At 41.8% G+C, this 24,653-nt stretch overlaps 1 protein-coding gene across 1 annotated transcript; it reads left to right on the top strand.

Annotated features, from left to right (window-relative positions):
* The first annotated feature begins 2,788 nt into the window (after positions 1 to 2,788).
* On the top strand, positions 2,789 to 24,363 carry LOC101170021 (neurexophilin-1). The gene is made up of 2 exons (XM_004071249.4): positions 2,789 to 3,326; positions 20,317 to 24,363. Exons 1-2 carry the CDS (start codon positions 3,270 to 3,272, stop codon positions 21,097 to 21,099), a joined length of 840 nt encoding a protein of 279 aa, XP_004071297.1. The 5' UTR covers positions 2,789 to 3,269; the 3' UTR covers positions 21,100 to 24,363.
* The last annotated feature ends 290 nt before the right edge of the window (positions 24,364 to 24,653 follow it).

Below are 24,653 nucleotides of genomic sequence, written 5' to 3'. Positions count from 1 at the left end.
AGAACCATAAAAATGTCTTAATTATTTCACAAAGATGACAAATTAATGTCTGCTAACAATGTATAAACCAGTACAATACTGCAAATAAAGACTCATGACATAAGAGCTATGCTTACACTATGGTCACATATCACAAAATGCCACCATGCAGGGACCTAAATGCTAGTTTTTCCAGTTAATTCGGCAGGTGGTTGCAGAGGTTTTAAGAAAAAGCTAAAATTTTACATCGACCAGACAATTTTTAGTCATCGATCGGTGGCCCAGGCACATTTCGAGGTCAAGGGGTGGCAGTCCAGTGAGCCCACCATGGGTCCTGCATATAAATAGCTAGACAGCATTGATGCTCTTCATTTGATGAAGATGCTGCGGTTGAACCGCTCAAACCTTCATTTTCCTGGGCGTTGGGGCTTTTTTAGTGTCTTGGGAGGCATGTTGTCTAAAAGTTTGTAAATTGACAAGATTATAATGTCTGCTCAAAATCTGAGTTGTGAATTACAGTGGTGCAGAATGGTCCACTGTTTACATATCCCCAGCTTCCGGGAGGCTGGCGGTCAGCAACCTGGCGACCGCCGCCCAGCTGGGCCATGATAGGTTAATGGTGTCATACCTGCCTGACTGCCACCCGCCTCATTACAGCTGTGTACATTCATGCCCACTCTAACAATTTCAAATAGAAAAAACAGGGCATTCAATCTTGAAGATTCTGAATACCTTAGGCATTCTGAGGGTTTCCAGTACAGAGCTGCCTTTCTGAAAAGACACAATTTAGACTAAGTTTGAATATTTGTCCTCATTTATAGACTTCTTGAAGTGAACTACATATACATTAGATACATACAACATTAGATTGCTCTAAATGTTGAAAATGCTCAAAGAAGGACTTGATTTTCTTTCAATGTTTCACTTTTTGACAGTTTAAAGGGTTGAGGGAAGTTGTTTTAGTTTTGATCTCATTCAAGAGAATGCAGAGTAACATAAGACAAAAGCATCAAAAAGGAACAGAGTTGAGTTGACCTCGCTGTTGACCTTTTGCTTTCTGAGGGATGTAGAACCGTATTTTAACACTAGAGGGCAGCAAACACTCCTGCATGGACTGTGAGGCTCAGCGTCGCCTCACCAGGCTGTCTGTCGCCTGCAGCTCCATATTCAAACTAAATTATACTGTGAAACAGGATTACATGTCAAGCAATGTAATGATTGAGCACAACTGTTGCAGTTTGGCAAGAAGGAGGGAAAAAAAGGAAAAAAGCAAACATTTCTGTTTGTAATATCAATGTGAGATATGTAAAACAACATAAGGATGAGTTTATGCCGGGTGCCAAGCGATGGCCATTTTTACACAAACAGTGCTTTTTTAATGAGTGAAAAAAAAAAAAAACTGTGGCTCGTCTGGATGTCCTCTGAAGAGCATTCAAGCTGAGTTATGGCCCCATAAGTATGTTCAGGGTTGAGAGTATGTGTATAAATGAATGTTTTAAAAGCACTTTTATTATGGTTGTCGTTTTGTCCCGATTGTGGTTTGGGGAGCGGATTTCCCTTTATGGATTGCCGTATCATGTCCCACTGAGCTCCCACAATTTCCCGGCTAACCGCAGAGGTTTGAATTGCACAATCACATTTAAGCGTTTGAAATAATCCAATAAAAAAGAAGAGGAGAAAACGGATCAGGCTATCACTTAAATGAGCTCATTCCCACTTTCATCAACATCGCCTGCATGGTAATGAGCAGTGAATGTGTGAGACACAGAAGAGGAAGGTGGAGGAGTGTGATTCTGCGAGATGTCTTTGATGTCTTGGTCACTGCAGGGTCTCCCCATATTCATGAGTCTGCAGCTCTGACCTCCACTCAGTCAGGGATTAGGTCTCTCAGTTGGAGGCCAGTGGAGCCAATTAACCTCTGACCCGAGATCAATTAACCTTTTTTACAACAGTAAATGTGCATTATTAGCAAGCAGAAAAACAAGAGCAAAGGGATTTTGATGAGTGAATGTGAAACAAAACTGGTGTGAAAGCAGAGGTTCTGACCCGGAGACGGTGGAATACAGAGCAGCTTTTCTTCTGTTGTTGACTGTCTGACAGAAGAAAAGCTGCAGAGCCAGAACAGAGCAAGACACTTCAACTCATCCATGAGTCTAATTAAGCAGAAATGGAGCCGTTGGGAGCTCGGCGACCTGTGCAGTGATATCTTGCATTCCAGTTCATTAACCTGCTTCTGATGAACTGCGTGTTATTGAAGAGAGTCTTTATTAATCACACCTCAGTGAGGTGACGGTCAGCGGTTCATCTGGACTCACCGCGTTTGTCAATACTGCCCAGCAGAGCTGCACATCAATGGCTGACCTGTGAGGAGGGCGAACACCTATTGTGTGACAGCCAGAGTTGTCCTGGAGCTGTGACACTTTACCCAAACTTCCTCCACTATCGTATGACATTTGAGGCATCTTTGATTTGACGAACCAATAAAAAAAAAATCCCAATCAATCCCTTCCTCCCACACATTGATTGTTTTGTTTAATGATGGGTTGCTGGGATGGGAAGCAGGAAGACCGTTGTGGGTTGGAAAAATTGATGCAAGAACATTGGAACCGAGAAGCCAATGAACTCAGAGTTGTGGAACAGATGTTTACCATCTTTTTATTTATTTTAACAGTCTCTTGTCTGTCAGCTTAATTGAGTGAAAAGAGTTTGGAAGCTGGATTGGTGAGGAGAGACAGTGAAAAAGAGAAGGGATTACAAAAAAAAAAAAGGGTGGGGGGGTTATAATCACAAACACTCAGAGAGCGAGAGAGACGCAGAAAAAAGGTCTGTTCGCTCTCTCCAGTCTCCGTGCTGCTCAGTTTCTGCAGGAGCTTTCTGCAGCTTCATTCCTCCAGGATCGCCTCTGGTGCCAGATATGATCAACCAGCTTCCCAGTGAAGTCATGTCTCCCTGAACTGGGATCTGTCCTGTTCCAACCTTTTTTTTCTATTTTCTTTTTCTTTTAATAATTGGATAACATGGATTTTTCAAATCACAACTAGTTTGAGTCAATCGCGGGATCGAGAGAGAGCAGGCAGAACAGTGGGGGCTCCGAGGGGTTTTCGGTGCGTGGACGCAGCAATCCAGCCTGCTGTGGATATGGGACCGCGCGTCTGCACAGGAGGATCTGGACCCTTTGGAGGAGCATCTTCCTGAAAGAGGACCAAGCCCGTTTTCGGGCATTTTTTTTTAAACATTTTTGATAACTCTTTTATTCCGGAGAGGGGGTGCTGCGAGTTTTACGCGACGGAATGATGCGTCCCAACCGCGGCTTCATCCTGCTCCTCCTCAACGGAACCGCTTGTTTGGTAAGAAAGAAGAGAGTGCAAGTCAAGTCTTTACGCATCTTCCTCACATTTACAAACATGTCGCACCTTGCGCCAGCGACGCACGTCTCTGCGCGCACGAAAAAACATCAAACTTCGGGTCCTGCCGAGACGCAGACATACTTCCTCCTTAATCTGTCCTGTTTGGTGCATCTGCTCAGGTTGATGTCTTTTTTTCTCCAAATGTGCAGACAGTCAGGTGAGCTCTAGTTGCTCTGACGGCTCAGGGTTGACAGCTGCTCTGATCCCCCTCGTGCGTAAAACGAGCAGAGCGTGCAGTGCACCGCCTGAGCACAGGTGATCTTATTTCTAATAGATTTACGCGTTTTAACGTTGGTTCATAACAATACACGCGTGCAAATTGTTCATTAAATTAATGAATAATTCCGGTTAAACTATCATCAGTCACTGACAGTGCACCGTATCGGCAACTTCATAAAATCTTAAGATTTCAAATTTTTTCTAAATAAATTCACATTTAAAATGTACCACTCCTCTGGAATCCACAACATCCAGCTCTTTTCCACGAGGAAGATGTGAAGATGAAACAAGCAAACTCTTTCTGAAGTCTTGATAATATCTTCCAGCCCTATAGAATTTAGATCACCCACTGGTCTTTCATGTGGGCTCAGACATATTAAACCGTACCCTTTAATGAGAAGTCGGCTCAGAAATCACATGAGGAAAGTTAAAACATCCTTCTGCCGAAACCCCTGGGCTGAGCACAGCTCAGTCATCCCAGAGAGCCCAGGGACAGAGCAGAGATCCAAAAAGACGAGGAGAGTGAAATGTTGGAGAAGCTGTTTGATGCAGCTCCTTTGTGCCGGCATACCTTCAAGGATGACCTTCTGATACTCCTATTAAAGTTTCATGCTGAAGCTTAAAGAGGAGTAATCGTTCTTTTGGTGGTTTCAGTAAGAGCAGACAGTTGTAAATGAATGTGCCGGTATAATTGGCAGAGTCACAGCCTTTTGAACTGATTCTTCAGTTCTTTCTGAGAGAGGAGACCACACGCTGTCGAACAACATGGGGACTCAGGCTTTTCAGCAGTACAACCAGATACCAGAGAAGGGATAATAGGCTTAGCACGTGTCATCTTGGTTCCAGAAGCTCTTTGTCAGCTGCAGGAATACAGCCCATTGTAACCCAAAAGAACTGGGGGGGGGGGGGGGGGGGAGGGGGGGGGATGATAATACCATTAAACAGGGACTCCCCCCCCCCCCTTCTTTCATGGATGAACATTCATCTGTAAGAAATGCACTTGGCATCCCTCAGCAGGAGATTCATTAACTGGGTGACATTGATAAATTAGGGAGCAATTAATGAATTAAGTAAATTTTTATTATGCAACAGAGCAGTGATTAATTTCAGAAGCGTTAAAAATTAAATCCAGGTCTTTTTTTTTGTAGTGATAGTGCTGCAATTTACAGAGGAGGTTTGTTCTCAAGAGCTCTTTTGGAAATGGAGACTAATATTTATGACTGTTAAGTCAATGTGCCATTCTTCTCGGTGTTTATGTGATTAATGGCGCGTTTCAAAATGTAAATTCTTTGTGTGATAATTAAGTTTGAAAATTGCCAAGTTTTGATGCTTTTTTTCCTCTTTTTCTATCGTGAAAACTTAAAAGTTTTTGATTCCAGAGGTTTTTAGAAAGTCTAGAGTGAATATGACATTAAATCTGCGGTTAGCTGCATGACCTGCCCCTTTTGTTTGATGGATATGAAAAGCTTCACTTATAGGAATAGACTGTTAGCTCTATGTTTTTGCACAGTTTTCTTCTGCTGTTCGGTTTGTAAAGTTTTCATTTGATTAACTTAATGTGTTGCTCATGGAAAATCTGTTTTTAAAGAAGCTTTCAAATAAGTGATAGTTTTACTTAAAAACAAGATTTTTCTTAAGTTAATTTACTGAATTAATTAAGATCTGGAGTAAAACCTTTAGCTAAAAACAAACAGTTAACTAATTAGATGACATCAAGTCAGAAACAGACATGGACAATTTTCTATAGATTATTATACGAGTGTTATTGCAGAAAAAACATAATCCACTTATCGGCACGTTTTACCGCAAACAGCTATAGTGTTTTGTTGGAACAGCACAAGGTTGAAAATCTGAATTACAAAACCTATTTGATAAAATCTAGGAGAGGTGAAGTAAAAGAGACCCCTGCCTTTCAACAAACAGGAGAATAAAAGCACTCCAACGGGGCGCTGAACTGAGCGGACAGCAGACTCTCTCGCAGCAATTGTTTCAAGGTCATTCCACTTTCAAACACAATTTTATTCTCATTATTCTGCCCTAAACTGTCATGTTTCAACAAACGGAATGCAAGCGCAAACATACTCTTATGAACGGCAAACTGTTTGTTTTGCCCCCAAAAAGACAATTCTGCTGTAAACTGGAAATAATAAAGATGCAGGAGATCAGCAAGATGGAGCTCACAGAAGCAAGAACGTTGTGGAGGAGGCCTTAGGTATCGTCTGTGCATCCGTGGAAAAAAAGGAGATGCTTTGTTTCCAGTCAGCTGTCCGTTCAAATGAACTGGAGACATTGATTTGATAAATGAATTTCAGCTGAGCTCAAACTGTTATAAGTGCAGTAAAGTTCATAGTGTCTGTATTATTAACTGACTTCCTGGTTCTTCTGTTATCAGACACGGTTGTGTTTTTCACACACCTGACATGTTTCGACATACGTCTCTGTCAGACGACTGACGAAGACGTCAAACTGTCATTGTTTGAAGCCTATATTTCTGTCAAGATCTTTTAGAGTATTTTGGAGAGGCTTTAACGATTTCTTTAAATAACGATTCGATTCACATAATTTGTGGTCGGCGATACAATTCGTAATCGATTTTGAACAATCTTGAAATGGATCCAGAACACCTTTAGCCAAACCTTCAACCTGTGTGACTCAGAGACAAACATCTGGGTGCTAAATAGTTAAGTGAAGTTTTCCAAATTCCTTCTGTTTCTTGCAAACTTGAATTAATGGCAATGATGGTCGTTTTTAGGTTATAGTAAGATAAACTCACCGTGCCTCGATCCAAATTGTATTCTCCAATATTGATTCCAATATTATTCTATTTCATTTTGAAACAATTCTATAAAAAAATATACGGTCAATTTGATTAACAACTTGTCTACGTCAGATTGATCTGGTTGGAACGTAGAAATAGAAATCGATCATTGATCAATCATTACAACCCTAGAATTTAAAGCTAAAAGCCACACCCTTCTTGCAACATTTTTAAAACTTGTTCAATTTTAAAACAAATCCCTCTCAAACATGTAAAGCTTTAAAGTTCTCTCCAGTCCTCTTTTGATCTTCTCCCAGTGGTCTCTTATATATAATTTTGCTGTTTTTAGCCCAAATCAAAAACCTATGTAGTTCATTGGAAATTTGCCTCTGAGTTTTGACCGTTGGCAATCCCATCCCCCCTTCCCCTCCCCGATGCTGAGAGCTCAAAGCAGGGAGTTTGTGGCTTGCCGAGCATATTTTCTTCAGAATTAAGCTCTTTTTCAAATGTATTTTTTTTTCTGCTGCTCCTGCTTCACTACGATTAGAATAAATACTCATCTTAAGCTTGACTTTCTTAATATATGTCGTCCATCCTCAGAAAATTGCCTCAAGAACATGTTACAAACATCAAAAACTCAATTTTATTGGAGTGGGTCTTTAATATCTTTGAACCACAGAGCAGCAAAGACACATTCAGATACTGAAAATGTGTGCATAATGCTAAGTAGCAGATGGTTTTATGACACTAATTTTACCCCGACTAGCCTGGAAACTCTGTCTCAACCTGTCAAAAAGCCTCAGATTCATGTTTCCTACACGCCTGTCTTCATCACAGGGTCGTTCACCTTGTCCATCCAGATTCATCTGCAGCTGAGCAGAAACGTCTTTCATCTTATGAGACCAGAACTGTCAGAAAAAAGAGCTTTTGAAGCCCAACTTGGTATAAAAATAAGAATAAAAGTCCCATTCTTTACGGGGGGGCATTCCATTGTGTTCTCAACTTCTGATCTGCAGTTAATAGGCTCTATTGAGACACAATATCAAACCTAGCGAGGCAAAAGAATATGTTATATGTTCATATGTTTCATGTATTTCTTGCGGCACAAAATCAAAATCTGGCCGCGGACAGGGGTGGGGGCGTTAAACTTGTTTTTTGCAGAGGGACACGTACAGAAAGCTGCAAAGAGAGCGGATCACTGGGAGAAATCACTCACATTTAATTTTCTGTTCATGTTCAGCAGAGCACGCAGGTCAATACAGACTCACATCACCGTGAAAGCTTTTTGGATAATGAAACAGCCACTGTTCCTTCATTTCTAAAATAAATTACAGTTTTTTTTCTCTCTCATCGAAAACTTTCTGCTGTCACTTAAAGTATATTATTGCTCTAAGCAGTTTTGGTGGCAAAATCCTTATTTGAATAATCGTTTGTTCATGGTTAAGAAGAATGTCTACACCTCAAGTGCTGTACAAATACATTTTTATTTATTTTAATCTTTTGTTTCATTGTTTTTTCAAACGAGTTGAAATCAAATCTCAATGGTTTTGCCTCTCCTGTGATGGACTAGCTTTTAAAAGAACTTGCACACAAACATCCACAGGTGACTGCTACAGCTCTGATTTAGTGGTGTGGTCCTAAATACAGCTTCAGGCCTTGACCTTCATCACAAACCACCATGCAAAGGAACGTGGGCCTTCAGGACGGTCTGGCCAAACCATCAAAGAACAAACTCAGACTCTTTCACTTATGCAGACTCAGTGCTGGCGTAAAGCTGCTGCATTTCTCAATAATGCAGCAAGTCTTGGTGCTTGAATGCAACCTTCACGTTTAGTTTGGCATCCCATCCTGGATCTGACGACTTTAGGAGACACTAGGGTTGCGTATTTTTCCTTTTGATCTGGTTTGTCGATACATTGTCCACAAATCTATACGTTAAAGATTCAACTAACTTGTGGCAAGATGATACAGTCCAACTCTTTCACCTAAATGTATACAATATTATTTAAAACTATACGGGAAATTATATTTTAAAGAAAATAATTTTTTTTTCTATCACAATATTTTAATCAACAAAAGCAAAATGTGTTTTACTCAAACTAAAACCATGAATCTGGCATTTCAGACTTATTTGTGAGCCACTCCAACTGTCGTTAATCTATTTTAAAAGCGTTCCCAGTGGTATTTTAATGATGATACAGTTTTTAGCCAAAATTATGAAAACCGTCCTTTCCTAGGACATAGTTTCTGCTGAGCGGCAGTAGTTCATTAGATATTCCTCTATGGCAGGACTGTTGCCACAGACTAAGCCCGTCCATACTTCCCATCACCCAGGAAAATCTCCTAGTTTGGGAGTGACAGCCTTTAGGTCGCTCAGTATTTACCTAAATAGATTTTAAAACAGACCCAACACTTGACTGAATAAATTATGTTGCTGTTAACGTGTAGAGAACTCTAAAAAAGTTACATTTCATACAATTAAAGTCATTCAACTAGAGTCAAAACAGTTTTTTCATTGTATAACGAAGCATAACATGTATGGTGACATCATTTTTCTATTTTTTAAATGTTTTTCCTTGTTCAAGTGTGTAGCTGAAGAAAAACAAATATAGAAACACGAGGAAGCCATTGAAGTTACAATCTGCCAGTTATACACAACCTGAGTGTGAGTGACCCCATAGGGGCCCCTCCACCCTTTGACCACCCATTTACCCCCTCCCCGAGGCTGCAAGCAGCCCAGAAGAGACAGACGGAGTCAGAGGGAGACTCTCTCTGACACTCTGACAGCTCTTCACAGTGAACCGCTCAGCTGTCCTGAGACAGAATCTGTTTTGTCGAGTCAAAACCGGTACAATTTATTGTGGCTCCGCTCTCTGGGAGGCTGCCGGGGAGCCGGCAGGGTGCGATTGTGAAGGGTGGATTACAGAGAGCGGCACAAAGAAAAATGACTCGAAGTCTCAGGTAGAATGAGTGGGTGTAACTCCCAGGAGATCAGATAAACTTTCACACTGAGATGAATAAAAAGGATTAGAAAATCCTCAGCTGGCATAATTTCCCAGAGTTCATGCTGCAACTGATATTAGTAAACGTTATTTAAATCTGTTCTAAAGATTCTAAGTGTTTTCTGAAAAAAAAAAAGTTAATATCAAATGAATTGTTTTAAGATCAGTAGGCCTCTCAGCAATATCAGAAAAAGGCGACATGGGACCAGGGGATGCTGGATTATTGAAGGGAGAACCCTCAGCTGTCAGTGGGCAGGATAAAGGAAGCCTAAGCTTACCTGCGGCTGCAGACTTTGCGGCTCCTGTCCTCCGATACTTTATATCACGCCAGCACATGACCAGTGAACAGGAGCCAATTCCAAATTCTCTGACAATCTGTAAACAGTCAGTTCTGCATGGGTAAACATCTCGTGGGCAGTTCAGCAGCACGCCGGGCTGTGATGCTACAGTGATTTTCGGGGTCAGAGCGATGCACTTGTCCAGACAAGGCATGCTGGGGGTTCTTTATAGGGGTTTCCAATTAATGCAGTGGATTGAAAAAGCAGAGAGACCTTTGAGGAGGATTTTTTGCAGAATCCATTGATTTCAGTGGTGAGGGGTGAATGTAGAGCTTTAAATTGGTTTTCTAAAGTTTACTGCTTTAACTGTACCATGTAATATTTCTCTTTTTGATTAAAGGTTCTAAACTTCTTCGTGATTGGGTGAAACTTGCATTAAAAAAGCCCTTCTTTGGAGTCAAGCTGCATTATACAGCTATTATGATGGTACGTTCCCATGTCACGTGTGTTCAAAAGCACGCATTCTTGAACCCGCTTCCACCGTATGGACGAGCATCAACTTTTTCTACTGTTAACCAGCGCATGTCCACCATCTACAGTTGGAAGAGGTTTGGTGCAACACGTAGACGCCCGGCCAATCGCGAAAATATCACCCCAGACTTTTTCTTTCAGAGCTCTACTCCGATATATGACAGACTTAGCGGAAGTTGCGGCTGAGGGTTCTTATGCTAATTCGGTTTTGGGCTCTCGGATCAGTTTGTTCATACTTTACGTACTAGGTGTTACGTAAATCTTACATAGCTGTGCGTAATTTTTGCGACATGCACACGCAGATTTCTGGCGTTCCACGACCGTTCCATGTTTGTCTAACGGACTTTTCACGCATTAACCACCCATGTATAACTTTTATATCGCTTATACGGTGCACACATCACATTCAAATTATGTAATTGATGCACAAATTTTGGGCCAAACTTGGCCTTTACTTTGATTTTTGTTCTTTGTGTGGTTTTTGACCAGTTTTCATCCATGCAATAGGGTGGCTAGGATTTGTAGTGGCTGTGTGACACGGCCTTTACTACCTTTTTAAAAGGCCCAAGGCGCTGCAGTATCCATACTGCATACAGTCCCACCCTGCTGCAGAACACTGCAACGTGCATTTAGTTTACTTAGACTTTTTATTGGAAGTGGTCACTTGAACGCACGTTCCTGAGGGCGGTGTGAACATAACTTCACAGGGTCAGAGTAAGACACCTCACAAGAAGCGTTTCTAATTGTTTTGATTTTCCTGTTCCTGCACACCGCAAACAGTCCGAACACACAAAAAGAGCCAACTTCGATAGAAAACCAGAGAAGCAGTTGACTTCTGTGGCTTTAATCTGTTTGCTACGAAGAGACAAACAAATTACACAGAATGTGGTTTTAGCAGCTTGTAGTCCTTGACAGATATTCAAAGAAATAAACACTCCAGATTACTTTCTGAAACAAAGGTGGACATCGTGTCAAAAAAACAAATCTTAGCAAAAAAGCACAACATTCTCTGTTTACCTGCAGTTATGTTGTTTTTATTATTATTATTATTTTTATAATTATTAATTTTAAAATAGTGTGAAGGAAGACTTAAGGAACTTTAGTTTTTTTTTGTTTTGTGTCAAACTGACTGCTGTTTGTGTATTTTGTCAGATGGGGTGCATATAAATTGATGACAAAAATGCCTTTAACTGATGATTTTGACACCGAAGCATAGAGAGATCCTTCATCTTTTATCAGACAGGTACGAGACTCCCCCGGGAGAAACTAGGCCAAACGTGTCCCCCTGTTGCCACTCTCCATCCTCCTCACACCCCCAACTTGTCGATACCTTACAATGTAAAAAATGTGAAAGCCAATTCAGGGCCCTGTTTTGCTCCAGGCATACAAAATGAGCTCAATTCCTCAGGGACCCACACAACTAAACCTGTTCAAAAATGAGCTGGTCAAAAGCACGGAGCGTGCACGAGGGGGGGACAGATTGAGAGAAGACTTTAAGATAAAAAGATTCAGCGCTATAAGTTCATCACCTGATGCAGACCTTAAACTCTGATGACCCCAAAGCAAGCTGGACTGAATTATTCATGGAGAGTCAAATGGCTTGTTTCTGGTGAAATTACCTTTCTCCGTCACCTCTTCTTGGATCGGCACTGGCCAGGAGAATAATTAGTTATTTTCAGACTTTAATCATGTAGCAGAGAATCCTCCTGTGGTGAGCATATTACATCTGGAGAGCGGGAGAAAGAATGAGGCTTTGACGGACAGTGCAAAAATCTGAGCGGCTTCAGTCTTTAATTAAAAACTGGTGTCATTTTAGAAATGAAGATTTCAACTCGACAGCCAGAAGAAAGTCAAGTGCTTATTGAACTTGTCAGCTCCCCTGGGTGATCGCATGATTCAAGCATTGCTCGGTGGCTTAACAGACATTACTAAATCAATTTACTTTACTTTAGATCGTCTTTCATGTCAGAAAAAAAAGAAAACAATATATTTTGTGAGAACTGTCTCACTTCACGTCAAATCCTTTGAGTTAGTAAAACTTAACAGGAAACCATCTCCATTTTTGATCACCTAAACTTGAAATAACGGGCTTTTAGTCGCTTCTTGTCAGGTTATCACATCAGCGTATTATCACCTTTTAATATAATATGGTGATGCATGAATATTTAAAGTAGCCTGGAGCACAGTCAGGGCTCCATTAGCATTCATTTGGAGTGCCGTTTGCATCCAGCAGATAAATTCAAGAACTTACTCTTCTTTGAGTTTAGGCTTTAATCTCTGTGGTCAGGAACATATGAGCCTCCTAAAGTGTTAAATGCTTTACTTTGATCACCAGAGAGACTTACTGGGCCTTTTTTTAACAGCTGACTAAATGAATAATAATAAAAGTGATGTTTTATCTTATTAAAGGCGCTTTTCTGACACTCTGAGACATCGTACAACATTTAAAATACATGAATCTGAGGCAAAAACAAACAGGGTAAAATTAGAATTAGACATCGATGTTGAAATAAATGGGAAACTTTTCTGCACCCCAGTCGAATGTTAAATAGTTTAAAAAAACGAAAAGTTGCAGATACTCTGCTCGTTACTTTATACACCTCTGAATACAAAGATGACAGTTACACTATTACCAAAAGTATTGGCTCATACATCCAAATGATCTGACTCAGGTGTCCTAATCACTTGGCCTGGTGTATAAAATCAAGCACTCAGGCATACAGTTGTTGTAATAAACATATGTGAAAGAATGGGCTGCTCTCAGTGAGTTCCAGTGTGGAACAGTCATGTCACTTGTTCAACAAATCCAGTGGTGACATGTCCTCGCTCCTAAATATTCCAGAGTCTACTCTCAGCTCTATCATAACAAAATGCAAGAGTTTGGAAACAACAGCAACTTGGCCATGAAGTGGTAGACCACCTAAACTGGCGGAGAGGGGTCAGCGGATGCTGAAGCGCATGGTGTGAAGAGGTTGTCGACTTTCAGCACAGTTAATTGCTGCAGAGCTCCAAACTTCATGTGACCTTCAAGAATAGCATGCAGAGAGCTTCATGGAGTGGGTTTCCATGGTCGGGCAGCTGCATCCAAGCCACACATCTCCAAGTGCAATGCAAAGCGTCGGATGCAGTAGTGGAAAGCACGTCGCCACTGGACACTAGAGCAGTGGAGACGCCTTCTCTGGAGTGATGAATCACGCTTTTCCATCTGGTAATCTGATGGATGAGTCTGGGTTTGGAGGTTGCCAGGAGAAAGATACATTTCAGACAGCATTTGAGACGAGTGTGACATTTGGTGGAGGAGGGTAAATTATCGAATTACATAAGTGCCAAAAATTGAAAGGGCGTAAAGACAACTAAGCGGGCGTATTTAGAAACTGAGTGAGTGAACCTTAAAACTGTGATGGCGCAATTCTAACCAAGCGACCCCGTATTTTACAACAGAACGGCTGAAATCCTAACTGAGCAGTGTGGCTGAAATTTGCATGCCAAGCAGCGGGGCGGGACTTTTATTTTGGGGCTTTAATAGAAATCGAACAGCGGCTGTAACGTGGATTAAAAGCATTAAAACGATAACAAATGCAGTGAATTTCACATGGGAAAACATACAGCACAGAAAACCCCGCTGCACTTTCTTACCTTAGTTTTGGGTCGTTGGTTAATGTTTTAATCCACGTTACATCCGCGGTTTTTTTCTATGATTGTCTCTAACAGGGGGGGACAAACAAGTTTGACACAAAGAGCCGACATCTCTAACTGTGATAGTCAAAGAGCCACACCACACACTGACCTGCCAGACAAACACACAATTACAGCCATATTATTTCTCATAACCCCCTTCTCTCCTCTCCTTACAACAGCACCGGATTAAACGGCGCCGTTTCAGTTTTGAGCGTTTTTTCTGTATTTAACGTTAACACACATACCGGTGAAACGTGCACGCTGGTGTGTGTTTAAAAAGGGGAGCGAGCGCAAAACTGAGTTGGTTGTGATTTATTTTTTGTAGTCATCAATCAGCATTTAAAATCGATCAAAGTCCTCATCTTCTGCATCTGGAACAGCTGGACTACATTTCTGTCAAACACACCGGCTTCCCTTTCCTCATCATCAGAGTCCGTCTCTTTGCTATGCGGCTCCAAAGAACAGTGACAGCAGACACCTCAGGCCAACTTTAAGTCCTGCAGTCCCAAAGTAACTTGCCGGCGCTGTGTCCCGGTAAGGGGGGAGGAGGATGGCTCTTTTCACGGTCATCTGCTGATAGCAGCGCTGAGCCTCGAGTCGCTCTTCCAACACAGGCCTTTCCTTTTTCGCGGAAACTCAGCTGCTGCTGCGTCTTCTTGTCTTGTCGGAGTTGGTTTTCCAGCGTTCTCACTTGTGAACCATGGATTCATTATTTTAAATTCTCTGGGAGCTGAGGTGAGGTTCGATAAGTTAGAAAGATCTTCACAGATTCAGATTTCCTGCTTCAATAACTCTTCTGATCAATGTTCAAATGTTTCAGTAAGTATCTCAATCCTTTTGTATTAACACAGAGAGTGAACTACAAATGCATTTCTAAAGAAAAAAGATCGTTTTTTTGCCTTTTAATCAGAATTGTTCGCTTTATGCTGTGAATGCAACAGACATGCAGCAGCCGGCTGCCAAGGGACCGTCAACAAAGTGCAACCTCTGTGAACTGTGAAACACCACTGTGTAAAAATCAATAATCTTAAAAAAAAAATCATAAAACTATTATAAAGCATATTATTGTTACAATACATATTTTGTAGAATAGTCCATCTTCATTTTATCTTGTTGCATATACTTTTTCAAATTTTAATAGATATGAATCATGACTAAAGTTATCAGTAACTTGACATGAGCTTATTGTCATACTAAAATAAAGAATGTCAATAGTTCACTTTGTTTATTTATAGGAATTTTTCATATTTACAAATGGATCAGATTTGGTCAAAAATCCTCAATAGCTCTGAAGATGCCAGATTTTTTTTTTTTTTTTTTTGCATAATCTTTATTTTAGTAGGAAAATATAATATAATAAAATAAAATAAGGTCATGATTAGTCAGTACAGGAAGTTTTGTGTCACTAACTACAGCACCTTCAAAGCCATTGAGCATTTTTGACCAAATCTGATCAATATTTTAATATGAAAAACTCCTTACAATAAACGTGAATTATGACATAATCTTTATTGCAGTAGGACAATAAGGTCATGATTAGTCAGTACAGGAGGTTTGGTGACAGAAGCTTTAGTATCTTCAGAGCTATTGTGCATTTATGTTATGATTCATATATTTATTAAATTTTAAAAACTATAAGCAATAAAATGGAGGTTGACTTTCTAACAAAATTTAGTATAATAAATAATAATGTAGCATGACTATGCTGACAAGTGTTCATTACCAATTCATATAAATATAGACATTTATTCACTTTTTAAAAGTTCACTGATTTTTACATAATGCTGTTTCACAGAGTTTGCACTTTTTTGACGCTCCCTTGGCAGCCGGCTCGCTGCTCTGTTTGCATTCACAGCTTGAAACGAACAATTCTGATTAAAAGGCAATAAAAACGAACTTTTTTCTTTAAAAATGCTTTTGTAGTTCACTCTCTGTGTTAATACAAAATGAGTGAGATACTTGCTGACACATTTGAACGTTTATCAGAAGAGTTATTGAAGCAGGAAGTCCGAATCTGTGAAGATCTAATTTAACCGAACTGCAGCTGCTCTATTCCCGTGTTCCTCCGCGTAGCTGACAGCTGCAGTTTAAACTATGCCTCATAATCGTGTCTCTTTGCATTTCCAGGGTTTCCAAACGAAGTTGTTCTGCATTATTCACATATCTGCTCCTTTGTACTATAAAGTACTGAATATAGAAAATATGATAAAAGGCAGAGAGCTGCACGCAGCTCAAGAGCCGCCTGTTAACCCCCCCCCCACCGCACTGAAAAATGAAGGTCCCGCCCCTCTGCCTCGCCGATAGGCCATGCAAATTTCAGCCAATCAGATCAACCAGAAAGGTTCCTGCCCCAAAAGTGACAAAAACGCCCCCTTAACACTGAGCGTAAATCCACATGAGCGCGCAAAAAGGAATTGACCGCGCAAGATCACTTCTCAGTTAGAATTGCGCCTGCGCGGTTTTAAGGTTCACTCGCTCAGTTCCTAAATACGCCCGCTTAGTTCTCTTTACGCCCTTTCAGTTTATGGCAGAAACGTAATTCCATAGTAAATGGTGCGGGGTTGTTTTTCAGGACTTGGGCTTGGCTCCTTAGTTCCAGTGAAAGGACCTCTGAATGCTTCAGGATACCAACACATTGGACAATTTCATGCTCTCAACCTTGTGGGAACAGTTTGGAGCAGCCCCTTCCTCTTCCAACATGGCTGTGCACAAAGCAAGGTCCATAAAGACCTGGACAACAAAGTCTGGTGTGGATGAACTTGACTGGCCTGCACAGAGTCCTGACCTGGGTTAAAGGTGGTGCCAGTCAGGAGAGGCTGCACGTCAATTAGCTGTCTGCTTTCTTGGTCGTGGACTCAAATCACAGCCTTAACAGTCACTGTGTCCTTGGACTAGATAACTGATTGAATAAGATAACTGGACTGAGATAAAATCGCATTGAGAAATAAACAGCTGTTACTCAGTCAGTCATTCTGTTGGTCAGAATAACCATTCTTGTTTTGATACCTTTTCGTTAACATGTTTTTGCTAATCCTAATTTTTTTCATGATTTTTATTTTTTATTTTTGCAGCATAAGTTATTCAGGTTATAAAATAGTCAATCAAATGTCAAAAGTAAATGGTGCAACACACAATGGCTGTCCAAAAATGGGTTTATAAACTTGACACTCCAAAAACAAGCGCTAAAGGACAACCGTTTTTTTATACAATATATGAGCCTATTTATGTTTAAAAGGAAAAAAAAAATCCTAAATCGCTCCTGAGTAGAAGTCGCACCTCTGGCCGAACAATCCAAAAACAAACCAGAAAAAAAGTGACACTCAAAAAAATACGGCAAGCCATTTTCTATGTGTGATGTCACTCTCACTCAGTCCAGTTCTCATATACCGTCAATGAGCTAGATCTTCGTCTGTATTGCTTCAATTGGCGGAGGAACAGCTTTGAAAGTGTACCTGTCGCTGCCGTAGGCTGATAATTGTCCATGGAGGGGGGCAGCCTTGTGAGCACAGTTTCCTCCTTTGTATTTCATGCAGAGACAGGCCCAGGGCCTGTGCTCACTAAGCCTGAATGACTCACAATTACCACAGCGACAGGGCCCACAGCCACCTTCTCTGCAGCCATTGCACTGACTCACTTAGCCAACATGAAAAATGACAAAGCCCCCTGAACCTCCTCCCCCTCAGAAAGACCCAAATGCCCGTCGCCCACACTGAACCTCCAGGACTTTAAGCTGGGAAGAAACCGAATAAATAAACATAAGGAGAGAAAGAGCTTGTAAGGAGATTGTGTGAGAAGTCTCTGACCTACTGATCCGAAATGAACCGGTGTCTGTTGATAGAAAATGACTTTTTAGTTTCAAATGTTAAAGCAGATGATACGAACAGCAGGTTGTCCTGACGCTTAAAACGAGTTTGCAGCTTCCGGTTTTCAGTGAAACAATGAATTAATCTCTTGCCACATAAAAACACTCAACTCCAAGGTTATTCTTTACCATTTTAATTTGCTTACTAAGCAGAAGACTAAGTTGGAAGAGTGCTGAATGTTGAATCCTACACCTCATATACTTCCCCAGTTAAATGCATGGAGGCAACAGAGTTGTAGAGGTAGGCAGTTTTTTTGAGAATAGCAAGAGTGTTCAAATATTTATTGGAAAGAATTCTAACTTTGAAATCACATGTAATGCGTGGTGAACATGCAGCCAGCAGGTTTGATATTAATATTATTATTAATCATCAGTATTACTTGCAGATCAGAGTTTTTTCTGCCAACTGAAACTTAGATTTGTCTTCAAGAGTGATTTGAAGCTGAATTTGACATCTGCAGCGGCACCAGACGCTTAAACCCTCTGTTCAGCAATAACACAAACTCCCCTCATCTCTACTCGTGCTGCTCAGCCTCTCTGGCTCCATTATGAAAGCTGTGCAAGGCAAGGAAGAGAGGGGGGGATACAAGGCTTAATCCGAGCGCTACAATAAAGCATATTGCAATATGTTTGTGCTCTGGTACAGCTGGCAAGTACAGCAAAACGCTGAAATCAAGAGTGGCATATTTTAGAAGCCCGCAGGGTTTTTTTTGTTGGTCTCTACAGGGGCTCCCAAGTGGCATCTGAGAGGCAGACAGACTGCTCCCCTTGATGCCCTGCTGCCTTCTGCCCATTGAAGAACAGAAATCAAACACAAAGTAGTCCATCAATGGCAACCTCAGGGAATGCTGCACCAAAGTTATCCTGTTTTGTCTCTGTAAAAATAAAAATACACTTGAAAAGACAAAAATCAATAATTCCTCAACTGTTTCAAGTATTAATGAATTTGTGCTTCTCAACTAAAGCATTAGAACTATCTGCTTCAAGAGGAAGGAGTCCTTGTCAGGGCTGTTATCAGCCCCTGAGGGAAAAGCTAAAAGATCTGAGCAGCAGCGTAGCGCAGCAACAGACAGGTAACTGGGGCAGAGGGTGTCTGGTCTGCAAACCCCCATGGGAATTAAAGCGAATCAAGGGAGGAGAGGAGTCCTCCCCACCGAGTCCAGACATCAGACCATAACCCAATCAGTGGGCATCGTCGAAAGCACTTGAAATGCCATGCATATGGTTCTAACGGAAATATGTTTTTTTGAAAAGCCGGGAGATCAATATCACTGACTGACTGCAGAGCATGTTCACAAATGTGAGCGAGCTTAGAAAAGCCGCATAAAGCGGAATAGAAATGAGTCAGACTTAATAATCCTGACTAAGCCTGTATGAGGAAGCTGTGGCAGTCAACACAGTGGATGGATCAGAGCACAGACGGGGATGCATGCATTATGCATCATTTTAAAATCTCCCTGGGTAAAAGCACACACATGCAAGTTACACCAGTGTTTCTACATTTGCATTATTGTATGCATCCACCACAATCCATCATTTACAAGACGCGCGTGTTTGTGCGCCCGCGCTCTTCCAAACTCAAAGGACGCGACTATGATGGATACTTTTCACAGCACATTAGACAGAAGCTACCTGTTAATAGATCATTACCATTAGATGCCTCCATTACATTCACACCTTCCGCATAGCTATTGTGAAGCAGCGGCACCATCCCATCTCTCTCCTCCCATGGCTTTCAGTTGATGCTAACATCTGACAAGTTTGTGTGTGTGTACTGACAGTTTTTTTTTCTTTAATTAAAACACTGAAAGCCTTAATTGGACATTACACTCTATTCTTGGGCCCTCCCGCTGGCCCACCTCCCCCCTTCTCAAACACTTTGATCCTCCAACGAAACGCTCGGAGGCAGTAACAGTTTCCTCTGCACACAGACCGCAGTGCTTAAGAAGCAAAAAGCTCACTTTAACACATGAAACACAGCAGAGTGTACATCCCACGTGGACTTTGCTCCTTTAAGGTTTTATATATATGAGTCATTTATTTTCCGTTGGATAATCCTCCCATGAATTTCAAGTGAAAATAGGACCGGCAAAGTGAAGCCGCTCGTTTGGATACTTGATGTTAAAAAAGTGGCCGATTCTGCCCCTGACCGCTGACCTTAGAAAACATTTCACACTGGTGGTACGTCATTTTTTTTACGGGCTTAGAAGCAGATGGCCAATTTCAGAATTATTGAGCAGGACCACCAGGGTAATAAACTCCACCTGAATTTGGTTTTGGCGTTGATATTCAGTAAGAATCCGTTACTTGATCCCCCTCGGCCTCCCAGCAGCTCAGTGAGCTCAGGGAATTACTCTGTAGGAACTTGACATGAAGGAGCCTTTTTTTCCTGAAGCTCAGGTAAACAAACCAATGTAATAATAGCAACGCCTGTAAAATTCCATCCATCTCTTTTCTTTTATATATATATATTTCATTGGTAAAATGTCAGAGTTAACAACACCAAAGGTGTGAACAGTAAATTAGGTATCGATTAAGTATTTAATCTGTGTGCACGTTTCTTTCTGCCTTCCTAATACTTTTATTTTCTTTTTCCTTCAAGTCTCTCCAGGTGGTGTTGGGTCAGGAAGAAGATTATTCCAGCCCAAAAAGCTCTTCAAGTGACTCCTCAAAGACATTGGGTCTCCTGACCGGGCAGGCGTCCGTCTCCCCCCTGAGCCGCTGGATGTTGCACAGTAAAAGCAGAGCTGCTAATGCCACCTCTCTTGAGTTGCCCTACCAAAGCCCAGTCCCTTTCTCCAAACAGGAGTTTTCTAAACAGGAGTTCTGGGAAATGTTAGGCAGCGATCTGCTCAAACCTGACTCCTCCAGCTCCAGGGTCAAACGCAGGCCCATCGTTAAGACTGGCAAGTTCAAGAAGATGTTTGGCTGGGGAGACTTCTATTCCAATATTAAAACAGTGAGGCTTAACTTGCTGATAACTGGAAAGATCGTGGATCATGGTAACGGCACATTCAGCGTCTTCTTTCGACACAACTCAACGGGCGAGGGCAACATATCCGTCAGCCTGGTGCCACCAGTCAAAGCAGTGGAGTTTGACCTGGAGCGCCAAAGCGTGGTCTATCCCAAGGACTCCAAGATCTTTAACTGCCGGGTGGACTATGAAAAGGTGGATCGAAGCAAGCGCACCTCGATGTGCAACTACGACCCATCCCAGACCTGCCTTCAGGAGCAGATTCAGAGCTACGTGTCCTGGATTTGCTCCAAGCCTTTTAAAGTCATCTGTATCTACATTTCCTTTTACAGTACGGACTACCGCCTGGTACAGAAGGTCTGCCCAGACTACAACTACCATAACGAGATGCCCTACTTGCCCTCGGGCTAGAAATGATGAGGGGTGGGGTAGAGGAAACGGGGTACGAAAAGGAATGACCAAACTCTAGAAGAGGAAATCCACGGCTCTGAATGCCACAATGGAAGCAACAAACCTATTTAAGAAGAAAAAAAAAGTAGCCTGACTATTGTAACACGTAAAAGCATATATGCAAAGTTAACAACAGTATGCAGAGAAGGGGGGCTCTTCAGATGCTTCATGGACTGGTGGTGATAATCTAGCATCCCCAACAAACCAATTCTTACCTCAGTCCTGTTCAGAAATGTCAACTTCTCTCCAGAATCTCTGTCATCCGTCAAGACATTTTTGAATTTTGTCCAAATTTCATTTTAATTACCCTTCACTATATCGCTCTCTGCAAAGTCATAAAAGAGTCCATGAATCTGAAGTGGCCTCTATGATGGAACAACATCCACTGGAGACCTGCAGACAAATTTCAACTTTATTACAATCATCATAAAGTGCTTAGCTTTGTGTGCCCTCGAGTTGTGACTTTAACATACAGTGTTTACATTTGACTACAGATGGATAAGTAAGCGCAGATTTATTTGAGCTAAAACGACATATTTTTTTAAATCTAAAACAACGTTCAATCCAGTTTATGTGTGTCCGCCCGCTTTAACCTCAACAGATTCTTAAGTTATGCTGCTTCCACATAAAAAGAAGACAAATAAATTGTTTAAAAATTGTTAAGGACCAGAACTTGGGAAAGGGCTCCGTGTGAGGGGAATAACTAGATTCTGCAGATAAAAAAAGGCCCTCCACTCTTAAGGTAGAAGAGTGAGAGACGGAGAGATTCAGCAAGCTCTTAATTAAAGTGGAGAAGAGACGAGAATATGCAGCGCTTTCCATTGTCCCCTCTGTGTGAAAAAGATTACATTTTGTTGCCGAAAGGATTCCTGATTTCACGCTTTGATAACTTTGACTGTGAGAGGGAGATTGCTCTCTCTCGACAAATACCGTGTTCGCTTAAGTCTGCCCGTTATCTTGAACAGATGAAAATATTATCATAATAATTACATATAATTTAATCTCCTTCTAAGCTAATTAAGGTTTCATCGAGAGGGCAATCCTAAAAAAAAGAAAGCATCATGTCAGCGGGAAAAGGACGTGCCGACGTCCACAGGACTGCTGTGATGCTTTTGTGTGGAGCCAGCAGCTGAAGCTCGACCCAGAGTTAACTGCTCTCATTAGGATAAATGGCCACTGGCTGGCCCAGCTCATGTTACTCTCGCAAACAATATCAGTGGAGAGCTGTGCACAACACAGAAATGAATTTTTTCTCCTGGCATCATGTGTGCAGAGAGTCAACTGCCGTCCTGCTCATGAGGACACAATGACTTCCTGGTTAATTAGCAACCGGCAGTCGCAGGTGTGAAGAGTCAGTAAACGTTAGCATCAGACAACCCGTTTGACACTAATGTACCTTGACGTGGGGATAAAACCCGGCTTCCTGGGATGAAGCCGTCCCAGGTGGAGTCGAGCCGCAACTGAGCAGTCCCTCTACAGTCATTCTTTGTGGGGAGGGGGATGAGGCGAGGCATGAATGCATACCTTCAGTTGCACTGCACGAGGGGCCAAGAAACAGAGCTCATTCAGTTAGAAGAAGCGGGAGGGAGGGCTTCTTTCTGCTCGTCTGAGCTGGAATCTGGCTCAAAACGGTGCGACTGGATACTCGCCATTTTTGTTATGCCTGTAATGTTGGGTTGGGGGTGTGAGGGGCTGTAAGCCAGTGAGATTGTAAACAAAGGGATGATAAGAAATGAAGGCAGTAAAGCACAAGCACTTTTAATATTAGGAGCGCCCTTTTAAAGGTGTGGAGGAAAACTGTCAGTATTCCATGAATTTTCTTTGCCATTTTTCTCCTTAACCAATGAAATAATTTAACTTTATCATGTAACGTTATAGAACTTTGCTATGTTCTTCTAAAAGGGTAAAGTGATACTTACCTGCCTGAATGCACGTCCCTTAGTTGTTTTTTTTTCTTTTCTATCTCAAGCAGACATAATATAAATGTCTGCCGTTTTCTCCTCCAGTGATCCCTAGAGTCCAAAATCTCTTCCAGATTAACCCTCACATCTTACAAAGTCCAGGTGGAACAGATGTTTTAAGTTAGACAGCATCCCGAATTGAATGTCGAATGTCTCTTCAAAAGGTTGCTTTTATTTGGCACTGGATTGGACATAAGATTTTCAGGGTTCCAGCTGGATTGGGCAGCATAAAACAGAACGTTCTGCCCTCCTCATCCTGCAGCTGTCCCTGCCCCTTCTCTATTCAGATGTCTGCATGCTGGGCCCCTGCTGTCCTCTCCCCGACTGTGACCTGGCTGGTACCAGTCTTCATACCTGCTTGTCTCCCTCGTCCCCGGGGAGAACCCTGCGGGGAGTTCTTCACTGCTGCTCCTCCTACACACCATTTTTGAGCTGAGCTAGCAAATCTGTGAGCTTACAGGGGTTGAAAAGTCTCCCGTCACTCTCCCCGTTTTCCTCCTTATCTTTATCCCATCAACCAAGTACTTGTGCACACACGGTCTTAAGATGTTGGTTTAGGCATTTTGCTCTCTTGTGTTCAAAGCATCTTGCGTAAGCCGTTGGATCAGGAAGACATTTCCTGTCCTCAAGAACAGAACGCTGACACGCCCCAGTAACATCGATACCTCCTCCACCCCTTTCCTCATCACGCAGAGCATCTGGAGAGAAGTTGGAAACAGGGTGCACAGAGGGATGGGCCGCATGAGCTCGGAGCGCTGTACCTCTGAGGACACATGGAAGTGAAGCTCCCCTCTCTGCCTCTTTACAGCAATATTCTCACGGAGACCCCACTCTCTCTGCCTCTCCGGAATGAGCTTGAGAAAGACTGTTGAGTCGATGTGGACTGGACAGAGTTGTCATGACAGCAGCCTTATCAATTACCCATCGGGTGTCAACAGACGTGAACATTGGCAGCAGGACAACGACAGCCCACTCAGCAAGGAATAGCTACAAAACCAGACTGTCAAAAACATAAATATACATATATAAATATATATAAAGCTAAGAGTCTTCAGATCTGAATAAAGCTGTATTTAAATGTGGGTCATGCAGTGAAGGTTGTCTGTTTTACCTTTTTTGTTCCTGAGGGTTCTGTTTTTCTGTGTTACTTGGATGATATACTGTTTGGAAGATATGATGGCATACTGTGGATTCAACATTTAAAAAATAAATAAAAACAATAAAGTACACAGAAGTACTTTAAGCCACTTATACTATAGAGAAACCGGCTCCGGTCTTGTATTTGGTTGCATTCTCTCAGTAAGCAGCGTGTGTCAACAATGCTGCATGTTTTTTTTTTCTTTTTCTCGTGCATTTGCATATCCATACTGTGCGCCAGGGAAAAAAAAAGAAGAAAAAGATGCGACAGAAGTTTTTGCTCCAGGCCTTTGCATATATACGTGTGTCTAGAAAAAGAGAGGGTTAAGAAGAAGAGAGTGAAGAAGAAAATGGGGTTGTTTCAGCTGGAATGTAGCATGAACACAGCTTCGTCCTGCTAATTAGCCTCCTCTTCCT

The sequence above is a fragment of the Oryzias latipes genome, chromosome 8 (genome assembly GCF_002234675.1).
Source record: "Oryzias latipes chromosome 8, ASM223467v1".
Taxonomy (NCBI): domain Eukaryota; kingdom Metazoa; phylum Chordata; class Actinopteri; order Beloniformes; family Adrianichthyidae; genus Oryzias; species Oryzias latipes.
This window is presented reverse-complemented; position numbering and strand designations above follow the sequence as displayed.